General features: G+C 48.6%; 1 protein-coding gene across 5 annotated transcripts in view; it reads right to left on the reverse strand.

The window, feature by feature from the left end:
* The window catches only part of LOC115073331 (ER degradation-enhancing alpha-mannosidase-like protein 2), a 91,739-nt gene that overhangs the window by 20,893 nt on the left and 44,402 nt on the right, over positions 1-26,444 (reverse strand). For all 5 annotated transcript variants that reach the window (XM_029571681.1, XM_029571698.1, XM_029571690.1 and 2 more), the window contains 2 exons: positions 25,893-26,017; positions 2,135-2,279 (listed from right to left, as the gene is read on the reverse strand). In XM_029571681.1, coding sequence (XP_029427541.1) covers positions 2,135-2,279; positions 25,893-26,017 — 270 coding nt within the window. The remainder of the gene's footprint in view (positions 1-2,134; positions 2,280-25,892; positions 26,018-26,444) is intronic.

Raw genomic sequence — 26,444 nt, forward strand, 5'->3', positions numbered from 1 at the left:
ACTACTCTCCATTCCTACAAGGATTGCTTCTCCCATTACTAGCATTATTAACAAATCTATATCGTCTGGTATTTTTCCAACGCAACTCAAGCATGCAATTATAAAGCCAACACTCAAAAAAGCTGACCTGGATCCCTCAGAACCTGCCAACTATCGTCCAGTCTCGAACCTCCCTTTCTTGTCTAAAATTATGGAGAAAGTCATCAACAAACTCCTCACAGACTTTCTAGATGAAAATAGATTACTCTTCCCGACACAATATGGCTTCCGGAAGAACCATAGTACAGAAACACTTCTAGTGTCACTCTGATGCTATTCTAAAAACCCTCGATACTGGTCATTCCTACTTACTGGCTCTTCTTGATATCTCTTCAGCATTTGACACTGTAAACCACGATACCCTCCTTTCCCGCCTTTCACAGATTGGCGTTGCAGGCACTGCTCTATCTTGGATCCAATCTTTTCTGAAGGACAGGACATACAGTGTTAAAATAGACTGCCATGTATCAAAACCCAGAAAACTAGCACAAGGTGTTCCACAAGGATCTGCTCTTTCATCTACACTTTTTAACATATACCTATCCCCTCTGTCAACTTCTGGTAAAACTGGATCTCCCACATTTTATATACGCAGATGATGTACAGATCCTCATCCCCATCAGCGACTCCCTATCTAATGCTCAAAAAATCTAGGACTCTGCTATGGTGGAAATAAAAAAACTACTTACTGAAAACTTCCTGGCAATAAACACTACCAAGACAGAGCTCCTCATCATCACATCTCACAATAACATCTCCTCTAACCCTACCCAACATACACCATCAGACATTCTCAAGTTACAGCAAGTCCGCAGCCTTGGCGTTATCATCGACAATCAGTTTTCATTAAAGAAATTCATCACGGCTACAATCAAAAACGGATTTTTCAAGCTACATACTCTAAAAAGAATCAAACCGCTTCTGCATCCACATGACTTCCGGACAGTTTTACAAGCTACAATATTGTCAAAAATGGATTACTGCAACGCCATACTACTTGGTCTCCCCAAAAACACCATACAACCACTACAGATGCTACAAAATGCTGCAGCACGCTTACTCACTAACACGCACCGCCATGAACACATTACTCCTGCTCTCATGTTCCTTCACTGGCTTCTGGTAGCATCTAGGATTTTATTCAAAGCTCTTATACTCATTCATAAGTCGATTTATAACCAAGATATGCAATGGTTCTCAGATCATTTTATCTTCCGCACATCAAAGAGACCAATAAGAAAAATACACCAAGCCAAACTCGCCGCCTCTTCACTTAAACACATCAAACACGTTGCTACTAGAGACCGCTCATTCACTATTGCCGGAACCAACATCTGGAACAAAATGCCCACAGACCTGCGTCTAGAACCCTGCCATAAGAAATTCAAGCAGAATCTCAAAACATGGCTGTTCGAACAAGCTTTCTCCCAATGATCATCCATTTCTGAAATGCCTATTACTTATCCCTGTTTCTCTGATCCATTTTCACTCACCTATTTATCACCGCCTATTGATTTTATCCCGCTGCTAAATTTTACTTTATCGGTCTCTTACCTCCCATTTATTATTTAAAATTGCCATTAACATTAGAATATTATCATTAGTTTAATTGTGTTTTGTTCTTAATTTGTGCTTAATTGATATATATGTTATGATATATGATATGTTCACCTTATTTCATATTGTCTGTAAAGCTTGTTGCTAATTATTGTTTATTGTAAACCGAGGTGATGTTATTAACGTGCCGCGGTATATAAAAAAAAAAATTAAAAAAAAAAATCACTAAATAAATAAATAAATAAAACCATATTGCACAAACTTTCTTGGCTCCATGAGGAGAGCTGGATGGGAAGGAAGAATGTTTTGTTTTATCCTTCCCATCCAGTCCTCCTCAGGGAGCCACTAGGCATGGCTAATGCAATTCTCCATAAATTTACTCTTTTAGGACAAATACTGCTGTGACCAGAGAATGCAACTTCCCAGTCTTTGGCTCTCCTTCCCCAGAAGGCTACAGAACTCTTTGGTCATTGCCCAAGTCCATGAGAGGAGAAGCCATGACTCCCAGAGGAGCAACAGGGTTCATCTTCCCACTCACCAGGCCGCAGAGGATATCCTTCCCGCTTATCAACCGTAAAGCCCTGGGGAATGCTGTAGAACTCTGGCAGGCCACCAAACTGCTTCCAGACTGTGTAATAATTGTGGAAAGTTCGCATGGCACTATCAATGTCTCCTACAAGGCTCTGCAAAAAGAAAAAAAAATGTATATACAAGAATCAGGCAAAAAGAAAAATAAAAGCACTAAGCCCTTCCAGACTCATCTAATAAAGTGCTGAAAAAGATAAAGGAACTGAAAGAATCAGGTTTATTCAATTTATTTTTACTTTTCACTCAGGTTAAACTTAAATAAAAACTGGCTCTTGCAGGTATGAAGGGAGATAAACCAAGGTTATAAATGAATCAAATGAATAAGTTTCTAAGTTTGCATGAACCTAATTCACTTTAAAATGGAGAAATTACTTACCTGATAATTTCGTTTTCCTTAGTGTAGACAGATGGACTCAGGACCAATAGTTATAGTGTACTCCTGCTAGCAGTTGGAGACGGATCAGATTTCAATTTGACATCAGCCCGTAGTACATATACCCCTGCAGGAAGTGCAGCTCTTCAGTATTCTCCTCGAAAAGCATTGTGGATATATGTGTGACTGACTGATTAACTTAATAATTTGATTAACTTTAATAACTTCATAACTTGGTTAAACGTTAAAACTTGATCTGGTTGATTGACTATAGCTGGAGACCGCCAGTGTACTCAACCGGAAAGCGTCGACACCCGGCAGGGTGGATGCCCTAGGTAAATGAAAACGTGGCTTACCCTTGAATCATTTGAAAGACCATGCGAAATGGCAGCCAAGGGTGGGATGCTGAGTCCATCTGTCTACACTAAGGAAAACGAAATTATCAGGTAAGTAATTTTTCCATTTCCTAGCGTGTAGCAGATGGACTCAGGACCAATGGGATGTATAAAAGCTACTCCCGAGATGGGAGGCTGCCAGTGACCCACTTAGAATTGTCCTTGCAAATGCCGTGTCCTCCTGAGCCTGAACATCCAGACGGTAGGATCTGGAGAAGGTATGGTTGGAGGACCATGTCGCCGCCCTGCAGATCTCGGCAGGCGACAGCATTCTAGTTTCTGCCCAGGATACTGCCTGGGCTCTGGTAGAATGGGCCTTGACCTGTAGAGGTGGTGGCTTGCCAGCTTCTATGTAGGCCGCCTTGATGACTTCCTTGATCCAGCAGGCAATGGTCGCCCGCGAGGCTGCTTCCCCTTGTCTCTTTCCGCTGTGAAGGACGAAAAGGTGGTCTGTTTTTCGTACGGGTTACGACATTTCCAGGTATCTGGATAGGAGTCTGACGATGTTGAGGTGGCGTAGATTACGGGCTTCTTCCGAATTCTTCAAGCCATCTGTCATTGGTAGCGAGATGGTCTGGTTAAGGTGGAAGTGTGAGACCACTTTGGGGAGGAAGGAGGGAACCGTGCGTAGTTGGATGGCTCCCGAGGTGAGCCTGAGGAATGGCTCACGGCAGGACAGTGCTTGTAGTTCCGAGATGCAGCAGGCTGAACAAACTGCCAGCAAGAACAGTCTTTAAGGTTAACAGGCGGAGGGACAGTCCTCAGAGGGGTCTGAAGGCGATTCCCGCTAGGAAATCCAGAACGAGATTGAGATTCCACAGAGGTACTAGCCACTTTAGTGGTGGACGAATGTGTTTGACTCCTTTCAGGAAGTGTGACATGTCCGGGTGAGAGGCTATGCTGTCGCCCTCGCTCTTGGAGCCGTAGCATGACAATGCAGCTACCTGTACCCTTGATGGAGTTGAGTGACAATCCCTTCTGTAGTCAGTTCTGTAAGAATTCCAGGATCACGGGAACTTTAAATGAGCATGGCTTGATGTTGTGGTCTTCGCACCAGGCTTCGAATACTCTCCAAATCCTTATGTACGTTAACGATGTGGAGAACTTGCATGCTCGAACAAGAGTGTCGATTACAGCCCCCAAGTATCCGCTCTCTCTCAGGCGGGCCCTCTCAATGGCCAGACCGTAAGAGAGAATTGAGCTGGGTCCTCGTGGAGGATCGGACCTTGTTGTAGCAGGTCCCTGTGTGGAGGCAGGGGTAGGGGGTTCCCTGCCAGCAGTCTTCTCATGTCTGCGTACCAGGGTCTTCTTGGCCAATCTGGAGCCACACCAGAAGAACTAGCCCCCTGTGTAGTTGTATCTTGTGAATGATTGCGCCCAATCGGGGCCACGGCGGGAAGGCGTATAGTAGGGTCCCCAGTGGCCAGGTCTGCACCAGGGCATCGATCCCTTGGGACTGCGGTTCCAGCCTGCAGCTGAAGTATCTGGACACTTGGGCGTTGGATCTGTTTGCCAGAAGGTCCATGTCCGGTGTCCCCCACCGATTCACTATCATTTGGAAGGCTGCAGACAACAGCCTCCATTCTCCTGGGTCTAGACTTTCCCTGCTGAGGAAGTCCGCCGTGATGTTGTATTTCCCGGCGACGTGGACGGCGGAGATCTCCTGGAGATTTGCTTCTGCCCACACCATCAGGGGGTCTATTTCTAGGGACACTTGTTGGCTTCTGGTTCCCCCCTGTCGGTTGATGTAGACCACTGTTGTGGCGTTGTCTGACATTACTCTGACTGCTTTGTCTTAAAATCTGTGGGCGAACCGCAGACAGGCTAGTCTGACTGCCCGCGCTTCTAGGCGATTGATGTTCCATCCTTCCTCTTCTGCGTTCCACTGCCCTTGGGTGGTTAACTCCACGCAGTGTGCTCCCCATCCTCGTAGACTGGCATCTGTGTTGAGTAGGGTCCATGTTGGGAGAGGATAGTCTTGATCCCCGGCTCATGTGGTTGGCCTGCAGCCACCACCGTAGCTGGTTCCGGACTCTGCCCGGGAGTGATAGATGTATGGTGTAGTTCTGGGACCGTGGGCTCCACCGTGATAGAAGTGAGCGCTGAAGGGGCCTCATGGCTCGCGCCCATGGCACAACTTCCAGTGTGGATGCCATCAGACCGAGGACTTGCAGGTAATCCCATGCTGTGGGACGAGGTTCGCTCAGCAGGATTTGTAACCGGTTCCACAGTTTTGATCTCCTTGTGGGAGTCAGGCTGACTTTGTCTTCTTTGGTGTCGAATCGGACTCCTAGGTACTCTAGAGACTGTGAGGGCTGCAGACAACTTTTGTTTGTGTTGACCACCCATCCTAGGCTCTCCAGTAGAGTTTTGAGACTCTGTTGGTTGCTTGGCGGCTTTCCTCTGGGGATTTCGCCCTGATCAGCCAATCGTCTAGGTAAGGATGTATGAGGACCTCCTTCCTTCCTCAGTGTTGCCGCCACCACCACTATGATCTTGGTGAACATCTGGGGTGCTGTGGCTAACCCGAAGGGTAGTGCCTGGAAGTGGTAGTGACGGTCCAGGATTTTGAAGCGTAGATAGCGCTGGTGTTCCTGATGAATTGGGATGTGTAGGTAGGCCTCCGAAAGGTTCAGGGATGTGAGAAACTCTCCTGGTTGTATCGCCCTTTTTACGGAGCGTAGGGTTTCCATGCGGAAGCGGGGAATCCTCAGGTGGCGGTTGACAGACTTGAGGTCCAGGATGAGCCTGAACGTCCCCTCTTTCTTGGGGACGATAAAATAAATGGAATAATGCCCAGTATTTATTTCTTGTGGAGGCACTGGGGTTATGGCCTCAAGGGCCAGTAGTCTGGCCAGTGTTGCTTCCACTGCCGCCCTCTTGGAGAGGTCGTGGCAGGGGGACTCCACAAACTTGTCCGGAGGGGTTCGCAGAAAATCCAGGTAGTACCCCTTCCAAATGATGGCTAGGACCCACTTGTCCGAAGTTATCTCGACCCATCTGTGGTAGAATAGGGCTAGTCTGCCCCTATGGCTTCTTCCCTTGGACGGGTCGGCTGAATCTCACTGTGGAGTACGGCTGGGGCCTGTACCCGAGCTGGTTCCCCTCTTGTGCTTGTTCCGAAAGGGCTGGTTCCTGCCCGTAAGATGTGGCGCTTGATAGTTGCTTTTGTATGGATTGAAGCACTGTGAACTTCTGCCCCTGGAGGACTGGGGGGGAAGGGTCGCTGGTTTCTCTTAATCCTGTCCTCTGGTAGGTACAGCAATGGGGACTCGCCCCATTTGTTGGCCAGTTTCTCTAGCTCAGTGCCGAACAGGAGGGATCCTTTGAAGGGCATCCTTGTGAGGCGAGTCTTGGAAGATATGTCGGCCGACTTGCTTCGGAGCCAGAGTTGTCTCCTGGCAGCCACCGCAGATGACACTCCTCTGGCCGCTGTGCGCACCAGATCGGAAGCAGCGTCCGCAAGTAATGATACTGCTGGTTCCATGGCCTCTCCAGGGGTGTTGCTCCTGGTCTGAGATAAGCAGGCATGTGTCACTACGGTGCAGCAGGCCGCTATTTGTAGGGACATAGCGGCTACCTCAAAAGACTGTTTAAGGATGGATTCAAGACGCCGGTCATGAGCATCTTTGAGCGCTGCTCCTCCCTCCACTGGGATAGTAGTGCGCTTCGAGACCACACAGACCATGGCATCCACTCTTGGGCATGTCAGAAGGTCTTTGGCCGCTGGGTCCAGGGGGTACATGGCTGCTATAGCTCATCCCCCTTTGAATGTGGACTCTGGAGCACTCCATTCCAGGTTAATTAGCTGCTGGACAGCTTGTAACAGAGGGAAATGGCGGGAGGTCTGGCGGAGGCCCTTTAGCAGGGGGTTCGGCTTAGGCTCCCCCAAAGCGCCTGCGCCCGGGATAGCGAGCTCCTTCATGCTGTGGGTGACCAGGTCAGGTAGCTCATCCTTGGTGAAGAAGCGTCTCATGGTTTGGTGAGGCTCTGTCCCCGGGGGGGAGTTTCCCCTCTTCTAGGGGCTCTGCTTCCTCTTCAGAGTTGTCCGTGTCCCCATAGGTGGAGCTTCTGGGCGGTGGAAACCTTTGTCTAGGCCTCGAGGGGCCTGGGGCATAAAGGTTTTCTGGAGGAAGTTGTGGCTGATCAGCCAGAGGTTCCATTTGCATGTGAACAAAGGTGTATAGCCCTTTGAAGAACTCCACCCATGAGATAGACGCTGGATCTAAGCTAAGGGGCGTTGAGTCCCTGGAGGTCCCCGTCTGTGGGGGCGTCCCGCTGGGATTTGCTAGGTCCGGGGTACCCACTGAGGAACTATTACTCAGCCCTGGGTGGGATTGGCCCTGGGCTGGTTCTCCCAGGGCTTCCTCGCACTGAGCGCACAGGGCGTTGGCCTCTTTGCTTTATGCGGCTCTGATATGGCATGCTGGGTAGAGGCCTTGAGCCTTTATCTCTGTTTCTGGTGGTGCCATGGCTATCGGTGCGTAAACCCTTATGCGCTCCGGCGCGTCCAAGATATGCGTGTAGGTTGTGTGTGCAGTTGTGCATCCAAGTCGTGGTTATGCGCTTAGCCCGGTAGGCGTGCGACGCGCATGTATCTTATGCGCACGGCCCTTGTGCGTGTAACTTTGTGCACACAAGGGATTATGTGTGCGTGTAACTTTATGCGCACATGTAATTTGTGCGCCTAGCTAGACTTGTGTGCTTGGATTGACGAACGGAGCGGCGAATAGGACCAAGATGGCGACTGCAACCACGCGGGCAATATGGCGACCACATCGGAGGGCCTCCACGTGGGTAGACCCTTAGAACTAACCGGGGCCTGACCCTGCTAGGACGGATCAACCCGGCGGCACTGGTCCCGGCTGGCGACCTGTGCGACTCCTTGAACCTCGGAGACCATAGTCAACGCTGAAGATTTCTACCTTACCTTGTCTTCAGAACATCCCGGTTGCGTTCCGAGTGGGCTCCGGCTGCGGGGGAAAAAGGGCAAATACCTTCACCGCCGCACTCGAGGGTGCACCCGCTGCCTCTCAGCTGCGCCCGGGATCGGGGGCTAGGTCCTCGCCGCAAATCGGCTCCCGGACAGAGGCTCACCTCCGAGGGACCACGGAAATCCCTCGGGAAAACTCAACTGGGGGAGGGACCCGAGGGTATCACCGCAGGAGAGCGGGGCTCATCTTCAGAGGTAGGATTCTCTTTAAAATTTGGGTTTTCTTCGTTGGATTGGTTCTAACGCTGTGAGAGCGTGCAGATAGTCCCTAACTGCTATGGAGACGGAAAATACTGAAGAGCTGCACTTCCTGCAGGGGTATATGTACTAGGGGTTGACGTCAGATTGAAATCTGATCCGTCTCCAACTGCTATCAGGAGTACACTATACCCATTGGTCCTGAGTCCATCTGCTACACTCTAGGAAATAAACAATTAAGAATGCAAGCGTTTGCACATAAGACACCCATTCATCCCATACACAGACAGAACAAAAAGCAGAAAAGAGTATCAACGCCAGCAAATCTCAACAGTTTCTAATGATCCTTAATTGAATCAGACAGTAAAGTATAAAAGGATATCCATGCTTCCTTATAATCTTTAGGTAAAGAGCAATGCTGCCATAAGGTGCATCCAGACAGTAAAAGATAGAAGTTCTGGCTGAATCCAAAATATAAAAGAAAGCTACTAATAAAGCCACAAAAATAAATTTCAAATATCCTTTTGATACTGGCAAGGAAAATAAAGGGGAGCCCATAAGCACAAAGCGACCATCAAAAGAAGGCCGAATCCCAGTAGAAAAAATATCTTCCCAAAAGGAGAAGACCTTATGACATAACAAAAATTTATGTAACAAAGAACATTTTTCATTCTTACATCTAGGACAAAGATCAGAAAGAGAAACACCAAATTTATATTCTTTAACATTATCTATGTAGCTATGGTGGACCAGTTTAAAAAACAATTCTTAATATTTGGTAGCCAAAGAAATCTTAGTACAATGTTGAAAACATAGATCTATGTTCAGTAGCTTGTGACCATCAGTGTGAGGATTCTAATTTAATTTTGTTATTGATGGTTTCTTATTTTGTGACTGTTTCTAATTGTTGTTCCCCGTTTTGAGTTTAGTGGAAAAACAGATTATACATTTGAAATAATAATCATCATAAAAATAAAGCAGCAGAGAAAGTTAACAGCATGCTTAGTACATAAGGTAAGGTATCATCAGAAGGTAATATTGCCTAGTAAGACCCAATCTGAAGTGCTACCTTCAGTTCTGGAGGCCATACCTGGGTAAAAACATTGAAAAGATGAAAGCCATTTAGAGGGGGGGCTACCAAATTGGTACAGGGCTACTACACAGAGGCTTAAAATCTCTAAGAGGTCCCTATTCAGCCACTGTGCGGTTTGGCAAGTTAGCCGGAAACACTTATCTGACTAACATAGCTGGGGTATTCAGCTATTTTGAACTTAGCCAGATAAGTTTATTTGGCTAATTTTAGAACAGATCAGCAGCAGGACCAGAGAGTTAGCCGGATAAATTGTATGGCTGACTGAATATTGGAGTTAGCTGGATAACTTATGAGGCAAACTCTTCTCCTTCCCAGAATGCCTCCTGCCTGCCCCTAGAACACCCCCCCCCCCCGACTGATTTGGCTAAATTCTAGCCAGATAAGTAGCTGAAAATGCCAGTTTTGCCATTTAGTTGAATCCGTCTAAATGGCTTTTGAATATGGACCTCAAAATGTATTTGCTAGAGCAACGAAGGGAAAGGGGAGATAAAAACATTCAAACATTTAGGAAACTTAAATAAAGTAGAAGAAGGTGGCAGGGATCAGGATATAGTGTCTGAAGGAGGGAAACTCAGAGGAAACGTGAGAAACAAACAGCTTTACTTACAGAATGGCAGATGTCTGTAAGAACTTTACAAGCAGCTGTTGTAGTAACCAAAGCTGTGATAGAATTTAAGCATGTTTAGACAGATTAATAGGGCAATGGAAAGAGCAAGAGCAGGGGAGTAGTAAAGTGAAAGAAATGGGAGGCCTGGGTATTTGTATGCTCATTTACCAGGAATAACAAAGGGCCAAAAAGAGGCTACAAAGCTGATTTACACAGAGTGATAGTATTGCTGCTTTGAGCTCTCAGGGAGCCGTAGTATATTCAATCAGCATGGTGTAGCTGTAGGCTCTACAATACTCTCAGGTGTGATTGGGGGGGGAGATGGCAGATCATCTAGCACAAACAGCAAATTAGCCTGGTTACACTTCTCAACTAGAGGCAAAAAGGAAGAGGAGTGAGCTCCTGCAGACGGTCCTCCTATAATCACTCACAGAAAATACTTTGTCCAAGTTGATGAGTGTAAATCCTCACACATCCCTCTGACACAAGGTGTCCCCCAAGGATCCTCCCTATCCTCCACACTTTTCAACATCTATCTTCTCCCCCTATGCCATCTTCTCTCTGACCTAGGTCTGAACTTTTTCATGTATGCTGACGATGTACAAATTCGCATCCCCATTCAAACACTCCAGGCCTCCCTGCTATACTGGGAATCCTGCCTTGCCAACATCAATTCCCTACTAACCAACCTCCAACTTGCACTCAACGCGGCCAAAACTGAAATCCTCGTCATCTCCAATCAACCCGACTACACCACTCTCCCCACCGCTGTCACCCCCACTTCAACCTACTCCCCGCTACCCTCTATAAGAGACCTAGGAGTCCTAATAGACCAACACTTCAGTTTCAAACCACACATTCAGTCCCTATTAAAAGGAGGCTTCTACAAAATCCACATACTTAAAAAATTGAAACCACTCCTCCACGCCCAAGATTTCAGACTTGTCCTGCAGTCGACCATCCTCTCCAAGCTTGATTATTGCAATTCCCTCCTGTTAGGCCTCCCCTCTTCTACCATCAAACCCCTACAAATCCTTCAAAATGCTGTAGCAAGAATCGCAACTAACACCCGTAAGACTGAACACATAACCCCCATTTTCAAGGACTTACACTGGCTACCGATCCCCTTTCGCATCCAATTCAAAGCCCTCACCATCCTGCACAACGCCCTGCACAAAAACAACGCCACATGGCTCAAGGACATGCCTCGTTTCCGTACCTCAAATCGCCTCACCAGAACTGCCCTCGCAGGCACCCTGCACATCCCACCCCTTAAGATCGCACACCTCTCCAGCACTAGAGAGCCTTCACCATGGCCGGTCCCACCCTCTGGAACTCCCTTCCTCCGTACCTACGACTTGAGCCCAACCTCCATATTTTCAAAAAGGGCATCAAGACTTGGCTTTTCAGACAAGCCTACCCAGAAGCTAACCAAACATAGCCGTCATCTCTCTTACCTCCCCCAGCCATTTCTTAATCTCCCTCCCCACTCCCCTCCCTCACCCCGCCCCAGACACCCCCGTCTGCCCTCGAGGTGTCTCCTCCTATCCCACTCTCCGCACCTCTCCCGCCCGTGACCTCCCTTTCACTCAGTCTGCCACGGAGACTCCCCCCCCAAGGACTACCTTGAATGATAAGATTCTTACTGATACATATAGTGCCATATAAGATGTATGTAGATGTACATAATTCCATTGTATATAGCTCCTCTGTATATGCAGTTCCTATGTATTCTTACTGCCTTCCACCTTTTTCCTTTCTCCACACCCCCTCTCCTCCCTCTTGTATTTCCTGCCTGCTCCCCCTCCCGTTTATTGTAATTTTCCTTTTGTTCATTGTGCACCGGCATGATGTGTTCCACGAATGTCGGTAAAAAAAAGTTCATAAATAAATAAATACAGATGACAGCTGGGAGACATTTTTAGCACAGTGGGTAGTGATAAGAACAAGAAAGGGTGAGGACTAGAGCAAATGCACTGTAGGTGGTCAAACATATGGCCGAGAGCTGACAGAAGGCCTTAGCTAGACTGTAGACAGTGGCAACTGAGCGGGCCAAATGGTACTTACTGTATCTGCTGACATGCACTATATGAGAAAACTAAAATGCTGATATTGTACCTTAAGAACATAAGAAATTGCTATGCTGGGTCAGACCAAGGGTCCGTCAAACCCAGCATCCTGTTTCCAACAGAGGCCAAATCAAGCCACAAGAACCTGGCAAGTACCCAAACACTAAGAAGAACCCATGCTACTGATGCCAGAAATAGCAGAGGCCATTCCCTAAGTCAACTTGATTAATAGCAGTTAATGGACATCTCCTCCAAGAACTTATCCAAATCTTTTTTGAACCCAGCTACACTGGCTGCACTAAGCACATCCTCTGGCAACAAATTCCAGAGCTTTATTGTGCGTTGAGTGAAAAATAATTTTCTCCGATTAGTCTTTTTTTTTTCAAAATAATTTTTTTATTGAAACAAGACTTGCAATACAAACAAAAAGACCAGAATACACAGCATCATTGAGGTGGGAGACAATACTAATGACATTATGGGGAGAATCCCTTCATTATACAAATTAGGAAAATTTCCTTCCACACAACACCGAGCAGTGTCATAACCACATTGCAAGCCTCCGTTTTATAAGAACCAAACACCCCTAATCCCTATAACCTGAGCAGAACTTAAGGGGGTCTTACACAAACATACCAAATGACAATCCACTGACCTCACACAACACACCCGTACCTAGGCACACAGCACATGCATCCTCTCACTCTCACGCATCCCCTATCCCTCCACCCTACTCTCAGAGACCAAGGAGACCACTTCTAAATAAGATTACACAGAAGAAAACGAGTGCCGCTGCATAGAGGGGGCAAGCACCCAGGGCAGTCCCTACAATTCAAATAAGAAATATAGACATCACATTTTATAACACGCCTATAAATGTGCTACAGACTGTGCCTAGCAGAAATTAGGGTATCAGTGAGCAAACGTTATGACCATTTAGTTTGATATCCAGCGGTAAGGACTGTTCTGTATAATCAGAGGGTAACAGTGTGAAACTTACACATCATCCATAGCAGAAGTAAAGTTATGCGGTAGGGAACCTAGACGTGCGCTGGGGCGCGTAAGTATTTACGTGCACATCTCTGGTTCATGCCCTCAAACTCCCCTGCCCAGGCCCCGCCCACGTTTGAAAACTTTGGAGATGTGCGTGCAAGCCCCAATTTATTCGAGCATCCCCTAATGCTTCCTTAAAGTGCCAGGGTTTTGAAATTCCACTCTAAATGCATAACTGCATTTTCCCTGTACGTACCCGGATCAGTCCAGACACCTGGGTTGTGACTCCGCACCAGCAGATGGAGACAGAGCAAAACTCGACGGGCTCCCTACATATAGTAAGGTGCCACCCACAGCCCCTCAGTCTTTCTCTGTCTCCAGCAGATGGGGCAGGTCCACCCACAGTCTCGGGGATCCTTGATTTTTTGGCTCGGGGTAGTCAGTCAGGGGTCTTTTTGTATTTAATCCTAAGTAGTTAGGGCAGTGTGTCTTCAAAAAAAAAAAAAAAGAAGAAGAAAGAAGACATAAAGAAGATAGAAGTCTCCCGTCGGGGGAGCCTCCCAGGAGGGTGGAAGGTCCTGAGAGGACCATCCCCTCCAGGTCGAGGCCGCTGCTGAGGGTCGAGGACCCGGCCTGTGCTGGCAGCAGCGTCGGGGGTGACACCGGGGAGCCCGGTTCACTCACCCCCGCCGGAGCTGAAGACTTCAGGACCTCGGCTAGCGCCTAAGTAAAAAAAAAAAAAAAAAAAACTTAGCGGTTTCTTTGTTTTCCCTTGCGGCGCCGCTCTCTCTCCCTCTTCGCCGTCGTTCCGCCGTTCGTTCGAGATCGCCATAGCGGAAGGGGGGCGCGGGGTGGGGAGCCCGGTCGTCGCTGCGATGCCGAGAGGGTCAGCGTGCCGCGCGTGCGGCTCTGTGCGCGCGCGTCTGTCCAGGGACGGTGTTTGCTCCAGCTGCGTCTCCGGCGGCGAGGGTTCGTCGGCGGTCGCCCGGGGGGGTCGATCGCGGGGTGCTCGTTCGCCGTCGCGGGCCGGAGGCTCGGAGCCCGCGTCCTCGGACCCGTTCCCGCTTAGCGCGGGAACGGAAGCCATTTTGTCCAGCGTGAGGGAAGCCACGAGGAGGGCACTCCAAGATGGCGCCCAGCCTCCCTCGCTGTCGCCGCAGCCCAGGATTTCGGGAGGAGAGCCTCCGGGACCCCGTGGGTCGGGGAGCCCGAGTGCAGTGGAGGGCTCCTCCGGATCGGAGGCCTCATTTTCCGAAGATTTCTCGCTGTTGCTTCAGAAACTCGCCAAATATAAAAAATCGCGTCTAAAACCTGGGAAAGCTTCCGGGGGGAAGGAAGCGTCCTCCCTGCCCCGGAAGAGAGCCGTGCGGACCCGGGACGCCCGGGGTGGGCCACGAGAAAAGCGACAGCCGCGTGGCGACCCACAGGAATCGGAGTCGGCGTCCACCGCCTCCTCGGACGATGAAGCGTTGTCGGGAGCCCCTGAAGGCCAGGAAGGCCATGAGGACGAGGGGCAGGCCCAGCCGGGAGCCGGCAAAGGGCCGCAGGCGGCGGAGGGTGACGACCCCAAGGTCGTCCGCCTGTTTCGTAGGGAAGAACTTTCTCCCCTTATCCCGGCTATCCTGGATGAGATCGGAGTGGATCCTCCACCTGTGGAGTCCCGGCAAGGCGTCAAGATGGATCCGGTGCTGTTGGGCCTGGCGGGCCCTGCGCTTGCCTTCCCTTGGCACTTCTCGGTCTCAGATATCTTGTTCCGGGAATGGGATACCCCGGAACTGGGGCTGAAGGTGACTAAGGCTATGGACAAGCTTTATCCCCTTCCAGAGGATGCTCTGGACCTGCTGCGCCTTCCACGGGTGGACGCGGCGGTGTCAGCAGTGACGAAGAGGTCCACCATCCCCGTTACGGGTGCTACGGCCCTCCGGGATATCCAAGATAGGAAGCTGGAGGTGCAGTTGAAGAAGATTTTCGAAGTGTCCGCACTGGGAGTGCGGGCAGCCATGTGTAGTACTTTTGCACTGCGAGCGGGGCTCAGGTGGGCCCAAGTCCTGCAAGCGAACGCCGACCTCTCCTCAGGGGAGGCTACTCAGGCGGATAACTTGGAAGCGGTGATTGCCTACAGCGCTGATGCGATGCATGATTTGCTCAGAACATCGGCCAGAGCTATGGTATCGGCGGTCTCGGCGCGTCGTCTCCTCTGGCTTCGCAACTGGGCTGCGGATGGGGCCTCCAAGGCTCATCTGGGTTCACTACCCTTTAAGGGAAAGCTCCTGTTTGGAAAACAGCTGGACGATCTGATGCAGTTCCTGAGCGAGAATAAGGCTTTTAAGTTGCCGGAAGATAGACCCAGGCCTCGGTCGTCCTTCTCGGCAAGAAACAGGTTCCGGTCTAACCGCCGGCAGCGGCCTCAGAGGGCGACGGGGTCAGGTCAGTCCTATCGGTCAGGATCGGCTAGATCATCCTCCTGGTCGCAGTCCTTTCGAGGAAAGAAGTTCAACAGGACGGGTGGACCCTCATCCGGCTCGGGGTCCAAGTCGGCCCAATGAAACGAGACGGGTCCATTCCTCGTTGCCGCCCACCCTCGTGCCGTACGTGGGCGCGCGGCTCACCTTGTTTTACGAGGCATGGACCAGAATTACTTCCGACCAGTGGGTCCTCGCTGTGATAAGAGGCGGTTACGCGTTAGATTTTGTTCGACTCCCGGTGGACAAGTTCCTCGTCTCACCCTGCAAGGCTCTCGTCAAGCGCGCCGCTGTCCGGACCACCCTCCGGCGGCTAGAGGACCTGGGCGCCATTACTCCTGTGCCGCAGGATCAGCAGGGCACGGGAAGGTACTCCATTTACTTCGTGGTCCCAAAGAAGGATGGAGCTTTTCGGCCCATTCTCGATCTAAAGGGCGTCAACCGGTGCCTGCGGGTGCCGCGGTTCAAGATGGAGACGATCCGCTCAGTAATTGCTGCGGTTCGTCCGGGCGAGTTCCTCGCTTCTCTGGACCTTACGGAGGCGTACCTTCACATCGGGATTCAGCCAGCGTATCACCGGTACCTGAGATTCTGCATCCTGGGCAGCCATTACCAGTTCAGGGCTCTTCCCTTCGGCCTCGCCACGGCTCCACGCACTTTCACCAAGGTGATGGTGGTGGTGGCTGCCCAGCTCCGGAGAGAAGGATTGCTGGTGCATCCTTACTTAGACGATTGGCTCATCAGAGCCAAATCGGAGGCCGAGTGTCGGCAGGCGATTGCCAGAGTCTTACACCTCTTGCGGTCCCTCGGTTGGGTGGTCAACTTGTCCAAGAGTCATCTGCAGCCTACGCAGCGGTTGGAGTATCTGGGGGCCCTGTTCGACACCAAGAGGGCCATGGTGTCGCTGACTCAGGAAAGAGTGGTCAAGCTCCAGCGACAGGTGCGCCACATTTTGTCCATGCGGTGCCCGCTGGTTTGCGATTACCTGAGGGTCTTGGGTTCCATGGCGTCGACCCTCGCTCTGGTCCCTTGGGCATTCGCTCATCTGCGACCGTTACAATCAGCGTTACTTTCCCGCTGGAAGCCGGTTTCGGAGGAGTTCCATCTTCCGTTGCCCCTCACGCCCTGTGCCAGGGCCAGTCTGCACTGGTGGCTCTCCCGGGATCATCTGTCCGGCGGGGTGTCTCTGGTCATGCCCACCTGGACGGTAGTGACGACGGATGCCAGTCTACTTGGCTGGGGGGCGGTCTGCGGAGGCCGCTCGGTCCAGGGACAGTGGTCGAGCCAGCAGTCACGGTGGTCCATCAACCGCTTGGAGACAAGGGCGGTGTCGTTGGCCCTGCAAGCGTTCCTCCCGTGGATACGGGGCCAGGCGGTTCGGGTGCTCTCGGACAACGCAACCACGGTAGCGTATATCAATCGTCAAGGGGGCACGAGGAGCCAGCAAGTGGCGGAAGAGGCAAGGTTGCTCATGATCTGGGCGGAACAACACCTCAGCGGCTTGGCGGCGTCTCACATCGCAGGTGTGGACAACGTGCAGGCGGATTTCCTCAGCCGGCATCGGCTGGATCCAGGCGAGTGGGAACTGCCAGACATGGCGTATCGCCTCATCTGTGCCAGGTGGGGAACGCCACGCCTGGACCTGATGGCCACCGCTCACAACGCAAAGGCCCCACGGTTCTTCAGCCGTCGGAGGGAACGGGGCGCAGAAGGAGTCGATGCTCTAGTACTTCCCTGGCCCACGGACGTGTTGATATATGTGTTTCCCCCGTGGCCGCTGATAGGCAAGGTTCTTCGCCGAATAGAATTACATCCGGCGGAAGTGATCCTGGTGGCGCCAGAGTGGCCAAGGCGCCCGTGGTTCGCGGACCTCATTCAGCTGGCGGCGGAGCCTCCGCTTCGGTTTCACGGGGCCGCATCTCTTCTGCGACAAGGACCCGTCTGTTTGGAGGATGCGGATCACTTTTGTCTCGCGGCATGGCTTTTGAAAGGGCGCGCTTAAGGACTAAGGGGTACTCTGAGGCTGTGATTGCGACCTTGTTGAGGGCTCGAAAACAGTCTACGTCCTTAGCCTATATGAGGGTGTGGACGGTTTTTGAGGACTGGTGTAGTACTCATGAGGTGGATCCTGTATGTCCCCCGGTGCCGGGGGTCCTAGCCTTTCTGCAAGAGGGCCTCGCGAAGGGGCTGGCCTGGAGTACCCTGAAGGTCCAGATAGCTGCGCTTGGTTGTCTGCGCGGTAAGGTTCGTGGAGTGTCCTTGGCGTGTCATCCGGATGTGGTGCGTTTTCTTCGCGGCGCGAAGCATTTACGCCCTCCGGTACGGAATCCTTGTCCGTCTTGGAATTTGAATTGCGTGCTCTCGGCGCTTGGGGGAGCACCGTTTGAGCCTATTAAGCGGGCGACGCTGAAAGATCTTACTTTGAAGACCGTGTTTCTAGTAGCCATTACGTCGGCTCGTCGGGTCTCAGAGTTGCAGGCCTTGTCCTGTCGGGAACCGTTCTTGCGATTTTCGCAGGGCGGGGTTTCCCTGCGGACGGTGCCGTCCTTTTTGCCTAAGGTGGTGTCCTCGTTTCACTTAAATCAGTCAGTGGACCTTCCAGGTTTTGAGATCGGGGATCAAAGGGACAAGGGACTGAAAGAGTTGAGGAAGCTCGACGTTCGCAGGATTCTGCTTCGGTATCTAGAGGTTACGAATCCTTTTCGGGTTTCCGACCATCTGTTCGTTCTCTGGTCCGGTCCTCGCCGGGGGTCCGCTGCGTCGCGGGCCACTATTGCGCGTTGGCTCAAAGAGGCTATTAGCTCCGCATATCTCCTTCACGGCAAGGTGGCACCTAAGGGGCTTCGTGCTCATTCCACTCGGGCGCAAGCCACGTCCTGGGCCGAGGTCTCTCAGGTGTCCACGCAGGAGATCTGTAGAGCTGCGACGTGGAAGTCCTTGCATACTTTCACTAGACATTACAGGCTGGATGTCCAGGCGTCTGAAGCGCCGGGGTTTGGAGCGAGTGTCCTCCGAGCGGGCCTCTCTGCTTCCCACCCTCGGTAGTTTGCTCTGGTACATCCCAGGTGTCTGGACTGATCCGGGTACGTACAGGGAAATGAAAATTAGTTCTTACCTGATAATTTTCGTTCCTGTAGTACCGCGGATCAGTCCAGGCTCCCGCCCGTCTGTTTGGTACGATGAAGAGAGAGAGAGTCCGCTCGTTTTGGTTATTCGTACTGCAATTGTTCCAGTTCTTGGCATAATGCCGCTTGCCTCTGGTCTGAAGTTTTCGGTTTTCAGCCAGGGGGTGTTTGAATTGGTTAAATTTGTTTTTAGTTAGTTAGTCGGGCACTGGTTAGCTTTGACAGTTCGTTCGACTGAGGGGCTGTGGGTGGCACCTTACTATATGTAGGGAGCCCGTCGAGTTTTGCTCTGTCTCCATCTGCTGGTGCGGAGTCACAACCCAGGTGTCTGGACTGATCCGCGGTACTACAGGAACGAAAATTATCAGGTAAGAACTAATTTTCATTTTTTTTTTTTAACATTAAACCTTAACTGCCAGATCCCAGACCGGGGTGAGTAAACCTTTAAAGCCGCAGCCCCCTTCCATTCATTATTTTCTTCCTTGGTTGGGACTGTTCAAGCCTTCCATGGGGGGCCCACCCCCTCAGTTTGCTGACCCCTGCCCTAGACCATTCCTCTAGGTTTGCCCTGTTGCAGATTTTGGTATCATTAGCAAAAAGACAAATCTTTCCAACAATCCTTCTGCAATGTCACTCACAAAAATGTTGAAAAGAACTGGTTCAAGGACTAATCCCTGCAATACTTGCTAGTAATGCCCCCTCCTCATTTACCACTATTCTTTGTTGCCGATGTAGATAGGCCTTAGGCCTGAGCTATGTATTTCCTGACTCTGCTGGCAACATATTTCGCAACCATGTGCTTTGGCAAGCTCAGTACCGGAAGAAGCCAACACCCCAGAGACGGTACCTGATTGGACTAAAAAGTAACGTTCATAATTGGATATTAGAAGAAGATAATACACCCAGGATGCGCCTCAATGTATTTCTATTGGACAATGCAAAAAGTTTAAAAACTCCAGCCCGAGGGCTCTGCGCTTTGAGAAGCAAGCTGAACGCCAATTGCCACTGACCTGCGTCTCCAGAGAAACAACGACTTCCTCTTTCCTTGTTCCTCTTTCTATATTGTCTTTGTATTGCTATCAATAAATTTGTCTTTTAGATCATAAAGCTGTCTGAAGGTGCTTTCCTAATACCCGCTAAAAACACCTCCCACTGAATCAGTTTCTAACCCAGTCACTTTAGGGATCATACTAAGGGCATACAATTTATTTATGTTGCCTAAATGGAATGGGAAGGAGAGAGAGAGAGAGGGAGAGTACGAGGGAGATAAACACTCAGACAGACCAATATGTCACTCAACTATTTATACCACTGTATATGGGGGGGGGGGGCATTTTTACATACAGAGGTATGAACAGCAAGATTTTCATCACTGAAGATTCTCATTTGGAGCGATGAAAGGTATGAGAGGAGATGATTTGTACAATGTACTCTCTACCTAGCTTGATTGATGCCAAAAATAGCACGGGTGCGATAAATATATTGTGCATTACGAAAGCAGGGAAATTAACCTAACCATGCCCCCCTCCTCCCCCCCTTTTTTTTTTAATCACAGGCACTATTTCTGCTATATTTATAGCATTTTGATGAATCTAGGTCTTAGATTGCAAGCCCTGTGGGGATAGGGAAATATCTATAGTACCTGAATGTAATCTGCTTTGAAATGCCAAAACACAGAATATAATAAAATAATGCAGAACCATGACAAAGGCCTTATTGAACTCCAAGTACACTACATCTAACACTACTTTGATCCAACTTTCTGGTCACCTAATCAAAGAAATTGATCAGATTTGTCTGACAAGATTTACTTCTAGTAAAACCATGCTGCCCTAGATCTTGCAATCCATTGGATTCCAGAAACTGCACTATTCTCTGTTTTAGCAGTGACTCCATTAATTTGCTCAGCAGAGAGGTCAGACTAAATCAGCCTGTATTTCCCAGCCTCCTCCTTACTTCCAGTTTTGTGAGCAGGAACCACATGTGCCTGTCTCCAGTCCTCCAGAACTACTCCCAACTCTAAAAGATCCACTGAAAAGATCAGTGTTTCTGCCTGAACTTCTCTAAATTCCCTAATACCATCAGATGTATCTTATCCAGTACCAGCACTATATTGACTAAGTAGATGAAGTTTTCTGTTCCACACTTTCATGCTGTGATCACAGCCCCGTATATCTATGTTGCTGTACAAGCAAGTTTGCTTAAACAGTGTTTTCTGTAGATGGCAGGATGAACGAGCCATACTGAGTGAGGTGACATCATCATTAGGGATGTGCATTTGTTTCATTCTTTTCACTATTAAGCACTTATCTCATTAATAGACAAATTTACACACAACGGATGCTGTGTGCCTATGTGGGCATACGACAGACATATGTGCACATCATTCATTATAGGTGCATAATGGCGAAATGAATGGATGCACAAATGTCAACGAATTTACATCCCTAACCATTAGGTGGTACGAGGCCTCTCTCAAGGCATGTACACAATCTAGAAGCCTCAGTCCATATCAAAAGCAAAGAAATCTTCGTTGTAAAGATAAAGATAGCTGTCCAGGAAGGAGAGCAGGATCATCTAGCTAATTCCTTCTGCTTTCTATAGAAAACATCTTAAAAGGTAAGAAAACTTGCTTTTCCCCCCCCATCAATAAGCAGGTTGAAGTAGTCATGCTGAGTAGGGAGTCCCAAGGTAAGGGATGTTGCCAAGTGGTATCTGGAGGGGTTTTGTTTTTTATTTTTTTGCGCAACCTGGACTCATTCATGGACAGCACTTTATAAGGATATTAACTGGCACAATACTGCCTGCCTCACTGAAATGTCTGCATTTGCTAACTCATCCAGACAGTAGTGCAATTTGAAGGTGTGCACAGATCACCAGGCAACTGCTTTGCAGATCTCTTCAACTGACATATTACGGAAGTGAGCTATGGATGTCACTGTTGCATGTACCTGATGTGCCCTTACTAGATGCATCAGGGAAAGTGACTTGAAGTGTTGTACGCAAGAGGTAATCCAGTTTGAGAGGGTTCATTTTAACACTGGTACTCCCAGCCTATTGGAGCCATAGAAAACAAATAGCTGAGAGGACCATCTATGTCCTTGTGTTCACTGTTTGTAATAGGCCAATGCTCTTTTGCAGTCTAGGGTATGGAACCACTTTTCCCACTGCAGTTTGTGTGGTTTAGGGAAGAAAGTTGGAAGAGTGATTGCCTTCCACATAAACCAAGCTGACATTACTTTCAGAAAGAACTTTGGAAGTGTGAGGACCACCACCTTGTCGTGGAAAACTTGCAGATTCGGAGGGAAGTGAACTAATACTTTAAATTTACTAACTTCTTGTGGAAGTGACAGTCAGATGTGTCTATAAGCTCAAATAGGGTCCCCATATGTGCCATAAGTACCACAATGTCCCAGGAACTTGTGGTGTGTGATGGAAGTGCAGAAGTCCCTTCATAAATCAGGAGATTAGCAGGTGCATGAAGATAGAAGATCTGTTCTCTTGCTGATGACATGCCACCATAGCACTCATTTGCCAGACCTGTGCGGGAAAAGTGATGGAAATATGAAATCAACTGATGAGGCTCACACGTGACAGATTGATGGAATGTTCCCTACACCATTTGGTAAAATAGTTCCATTTGAAAGCATAATTACATTGAGTGGATTGGCTTCTTTGTTGAATCTACAATATCTTTAATGTCCTGTGGCAAATCTAAATGCACAAGGGCCCTGCGTTCAACATCCATGCAGTGAGGTTCAGGAAGGGCTGAAGCTGATGCAGGAGGGAACCCTCTTCCTGGGTCAGGAGAGTTAGGTCACACTCCAAGCCCTGCAGGGATTTTGTTGAAAACGGTACAAGATACGTATACCATGGTTGTCTCAGCCATGCTGGTGGCAACTAAGATCATTCTGCTACGATCCTGTATGCATTTTAGGACTGTCTTGGCTATGAATGGAATCTGAGGGAAGGCGTAGAGAAGACCCCTCGCCCATGAGATCAGAAAAGCATCTGAGACCTCCATGTGTGGACTGGGACGGATGGAGCAGAAGCGGTCAACCTTTTGGTTTTCACCATGGTGAACAGATCTATCTAAGGGCATTCCCAAAGCCAAAAAACGTTGGCTGCTCGTTGTGACAGGGCTCATATGTGTGGACAGAAAATTTTGCTGTGTCTGTCTGCCTCTGTATTTGCAATTCCAGGGAGATATATGGCTTACAGAGTTGCTGCGTTGCGATCTGCCCAGTCCCAAATTTAAATGGTTTCTTGACAGAGGTTCTAAGATCCTGTCCTTCCTTGCTTGTTTACATAAAACATGGCAACTTGATTGTCTATATGAATCATTATGTTCTTCCTGTGAAGAAAATATTGGAAGGCCTTTAGCATGTAGTGCATTGCTCTTAGCTCCAGGAGGTTTATGTGCAATGATCTTTCTCTGTAAGATCAAAGGTTCTGTGTTTTGAAATGTTGTAGGTGCTCATGCCACCCCTAAATGGAGGCATTGGTGGTTAGTGTAATACGATGTGGTGTATTTTTTAAGTGAGGCACCCATCTCTAGTACTCCTGGGAAGAGCCATCAACCAATGTCCTTTTTCATGTGGTCAGTGATTTGGATCGTAGTTGAGAGGTGTTGGAGGAATTGATCCCACTGAGTTCGGAGCCCCCTTAGTAAGCATTACTTATGTAGGCAGGCCAGGGGAACCACACATATCACAGCTGCTATGTATTCCAGAAGCATCAGTATGTGATGCGCCAATGTGGAGTTCCGATTCTGTAAATTAGTTGCTAGATAGAGGAGAATCTGAGCCTATTTTCAGAGAAGAAAAGCTCTGTATTGTACTCAGTCTATATGAGCTCCTATGAATTGCAGGGATTATGTTGGTTGTAGGTTTGATTTCTCATAATTTATCAGGAAACCTAAGGCTTCCAGGCAGCAAATGGTTGCTTCTGTGTCGGACCTTAGGTCATCCTTTGTGGGAACTGTATTAACTAGTTGTTGAAGTATGCGAAAATCCATGTAAATGCGCCACTGCCTCAACTAGGCATTTCATGAATACCCTGGGGCCAGATGAGAGTTCAGATGGGAGAACATTGTATAGATAGTGTCTCTTTCCCACTGTGAAGCAGAGGTAGTGCCAGCAGGATGGATGTACAGGGATATATATGTGTATGCATCCTTGAGGTTGAGAGAGTACAACTAGTCGTGGGATTGAATAAACGGCAATATAGTGTCTAGAGATGCCATCTTGAATTTTTCTCGATGAAGGTGCTTGTTGAGCATCCTGAGGTCTAGGACTGGGCAAAGATCTCCCTATTTTTTAGGAATGAGGAAGTTTTGGGAGTAATACCCCTAACTGTATTGGGAAGGGGTTAACTCTAGGATGGCATTCTGCTTCAGTAACTTCTCCACCTCGTGGTTCAAGAAAACAAAGTGTAATTGATAGAGTAGGAGAAGAGTCAAGTGAGGTGTTTGAGGAGGTGTGATGAAGTTTAGGTAATAACTGTGTTTTACAGTTCTCAATACTCAGTGATTCGTTATGATCTTGGATTAATCCTTGAAAAAAATGAAGGATCCTGCCCCTTACTGGTATCTGCTGCTGTAGCAGTGGTTTTCCTAAAACTTCTGCTACAATTTTGCTGCTGGCTGTGACTGCAACTTTTGTTGGATTTGGTCCCTTTGTCACCCCCGATTTTGCGAAGATTGCGGCTGTTGGAAAAGGGACTGTTGGTACATTTGGTATAGTGCGTATGACCATAATGGGAAGAATGCTCACTTGAACTGTGGATAGAAATGTCTTACCATGTTCTGCTGGTCTCTCTCAGTAAACAGAAATTGAGCGGCAATGTTCTGTTCCTTTATCTGAAAGACAGTCTTTTATTGAAGAGATTGTCTCCCAAACAGGGGAGATTTGCTGCTGTTGGACTCTTGATGTGAGCATTGCGCTCTGAAACACCTTTTTACCAAAATCAGCTAGTAGCCTGCAATCTTTTCTTGGTGGCGTATTGAGTGGACTCTGGACTTTTTTGCCTCTCTTATGGCAGACTCCATGACCACTGAATTGAGTGGCAGTTGGATTATGCCATATCCCGTGACTTTTTTTTAGATGGAATTTTAGATCTACTTTCCATGCTACTGTTGCTCTTGAAAGGGGGGATTTCCACATCTTCAATAGCACCTTGTCTAGAACTGCATGAGAGGGGAGTGTGGATGATTCTGCCAGGATATCTAAGATCTTTAAGATCCCCATTACTTCTGCTCTGGGATTGGGATCCTTCCTTACCTCCATCTTGAGGGAGGTACCCATTTTTTCAAAAGGTCAGGAGTATGTCAAATCCTCTGGCGGAGAAAAATGATTGGGTAGTTCCTATGGTGTATTAGATGGTATTCCAGTGAAACTTTCTGGGGATTCCCCAAGCAAAGGAAGAACGGGACTCTCTGACCTTGGTGACAGTGCTGGAGTAGGTTCCTTTGAAGGAAAAAACAACAGCAGAAGTTCCTCTCTGGCATACCTGAGAAAGAAGAGGGAGGCAGCAGTGGCCCTCCCGCCATTACTAACAGAATGGGATAAGCAGGGGGGGGGGGGGGGGAACCATGGTTGTTTCACTTGAGGAAACAGAGAAGAAAAGAAGTTCCTCACTATGTCCGTAATTTGGTTAACCACTTGTTGTGACTTGTCCCCTGGGGGTTGTTGTGGAGCATCCTCTTCAAGGTACTAAGATCTGCTTCTCTTCTATGGCAGACATGAAGTCTGCCATAGAAGAGAAGTGATTTCTGCAGGTGACAAATAGTCTGGAGACATGCTATTTTTTCTGCCTTCTGCCTCTGTTCCCTGGGCAACATTCTGCCATAGTCCTGGCCATTAGCCTGATCGTGATTGGGGCCGTGGCATAAGTAATAACAGTTGTGTCTGTCTGTTATGGATATAATATGGCCGCATGAGCAGTATTTCAAACCCAGTGCCTTATGTTGAACCATGGTAGCACTGAAATGTGCTTTCTGGGGTTTGCTAATGCAAAGAGTTGCCTGTGATAGACAGGGATCCAACCATCCATTCAAAAATCCAGACAAAACAAGACTGAGGAGACTTCTAGAACACTAAATCACACAGGAACTGCCACACATGCCCAGTAGAGCTAAAAGCTCTACAAGCTTTAAGACAGCTCGACTTTGTGCCTCCTAATGACATCACCCCACTCAACATGGCTAATTCGATGGAAAAAAAGCTTTTTTATCAATGGAAAAAGTATTGTCTATTCCTAGGACTTCATGCTGTAGGATTATTGCTCCCTGTCGAGATACTGATGTACAGTGCTGTATGAAACTATTATAGAAATCAGAGTAAAAGAACTTTAACATTCCACAACATTAAGGAAAAATTCAGAGGTAGAAAGGCTCCTACCTGTAAGCCTGGCCAGTAAGCCTCTAGTGACTGAAAGACTGGCATCGAGACTGTGCCTTTGTGCATCTGTACCCACAGGTACCAGTCATCATATTTAGTATAGTTCTTAATGGCATCATCATACTCTGCAATAAGAAAGGAAAATTGGTTCTTACCTGCTAATTTTTGATCCTGAAGTACCACAGATCAGACCAGACAAGTAGGTTTTGCATCCCTACCAGCAGATGGAGGCAAAGAACTAAAACCTTTGAGGCACTGCTACATAACCGACTGCGCCACCTGCAGTCCCTCAATATTGGCCTGTACCCAAGCCAACTATAAAGTAACAACCCCCTAAAAATGGGGGCGAATGCAAAACCCAAAAGATGGAGCCCCCCAAACAGAAAAACTAAAATTTAACCCAAGGGGCTAACCACAATCTGGCAAACTTCTTTAGCTTCTTTATATACATTCTGACAGTTCTTTCCAGTAAGCATGCCAGAACATGGTCTTGCCGTAACAGTCTTGAAAACATAAAGGGGCTGGGTCTCTGGGATACCTCAGGAATCAAAA

Source organism: Rhinatrema bivittatum, chromosome 1 (genome assembly GCF_901001135.1).
Source record: "Rhinatrema bivittatum chromosome 1, aRhiBiv1.1, whole genome shotgun sequence".
Taxonomy (NCBI): Eukaryota; Metazoa; Chordata; class Amphibia; order Gymnophiona; family Rhinatrematidae; genus Rhinatrema; species Rhinatrema bivittatum.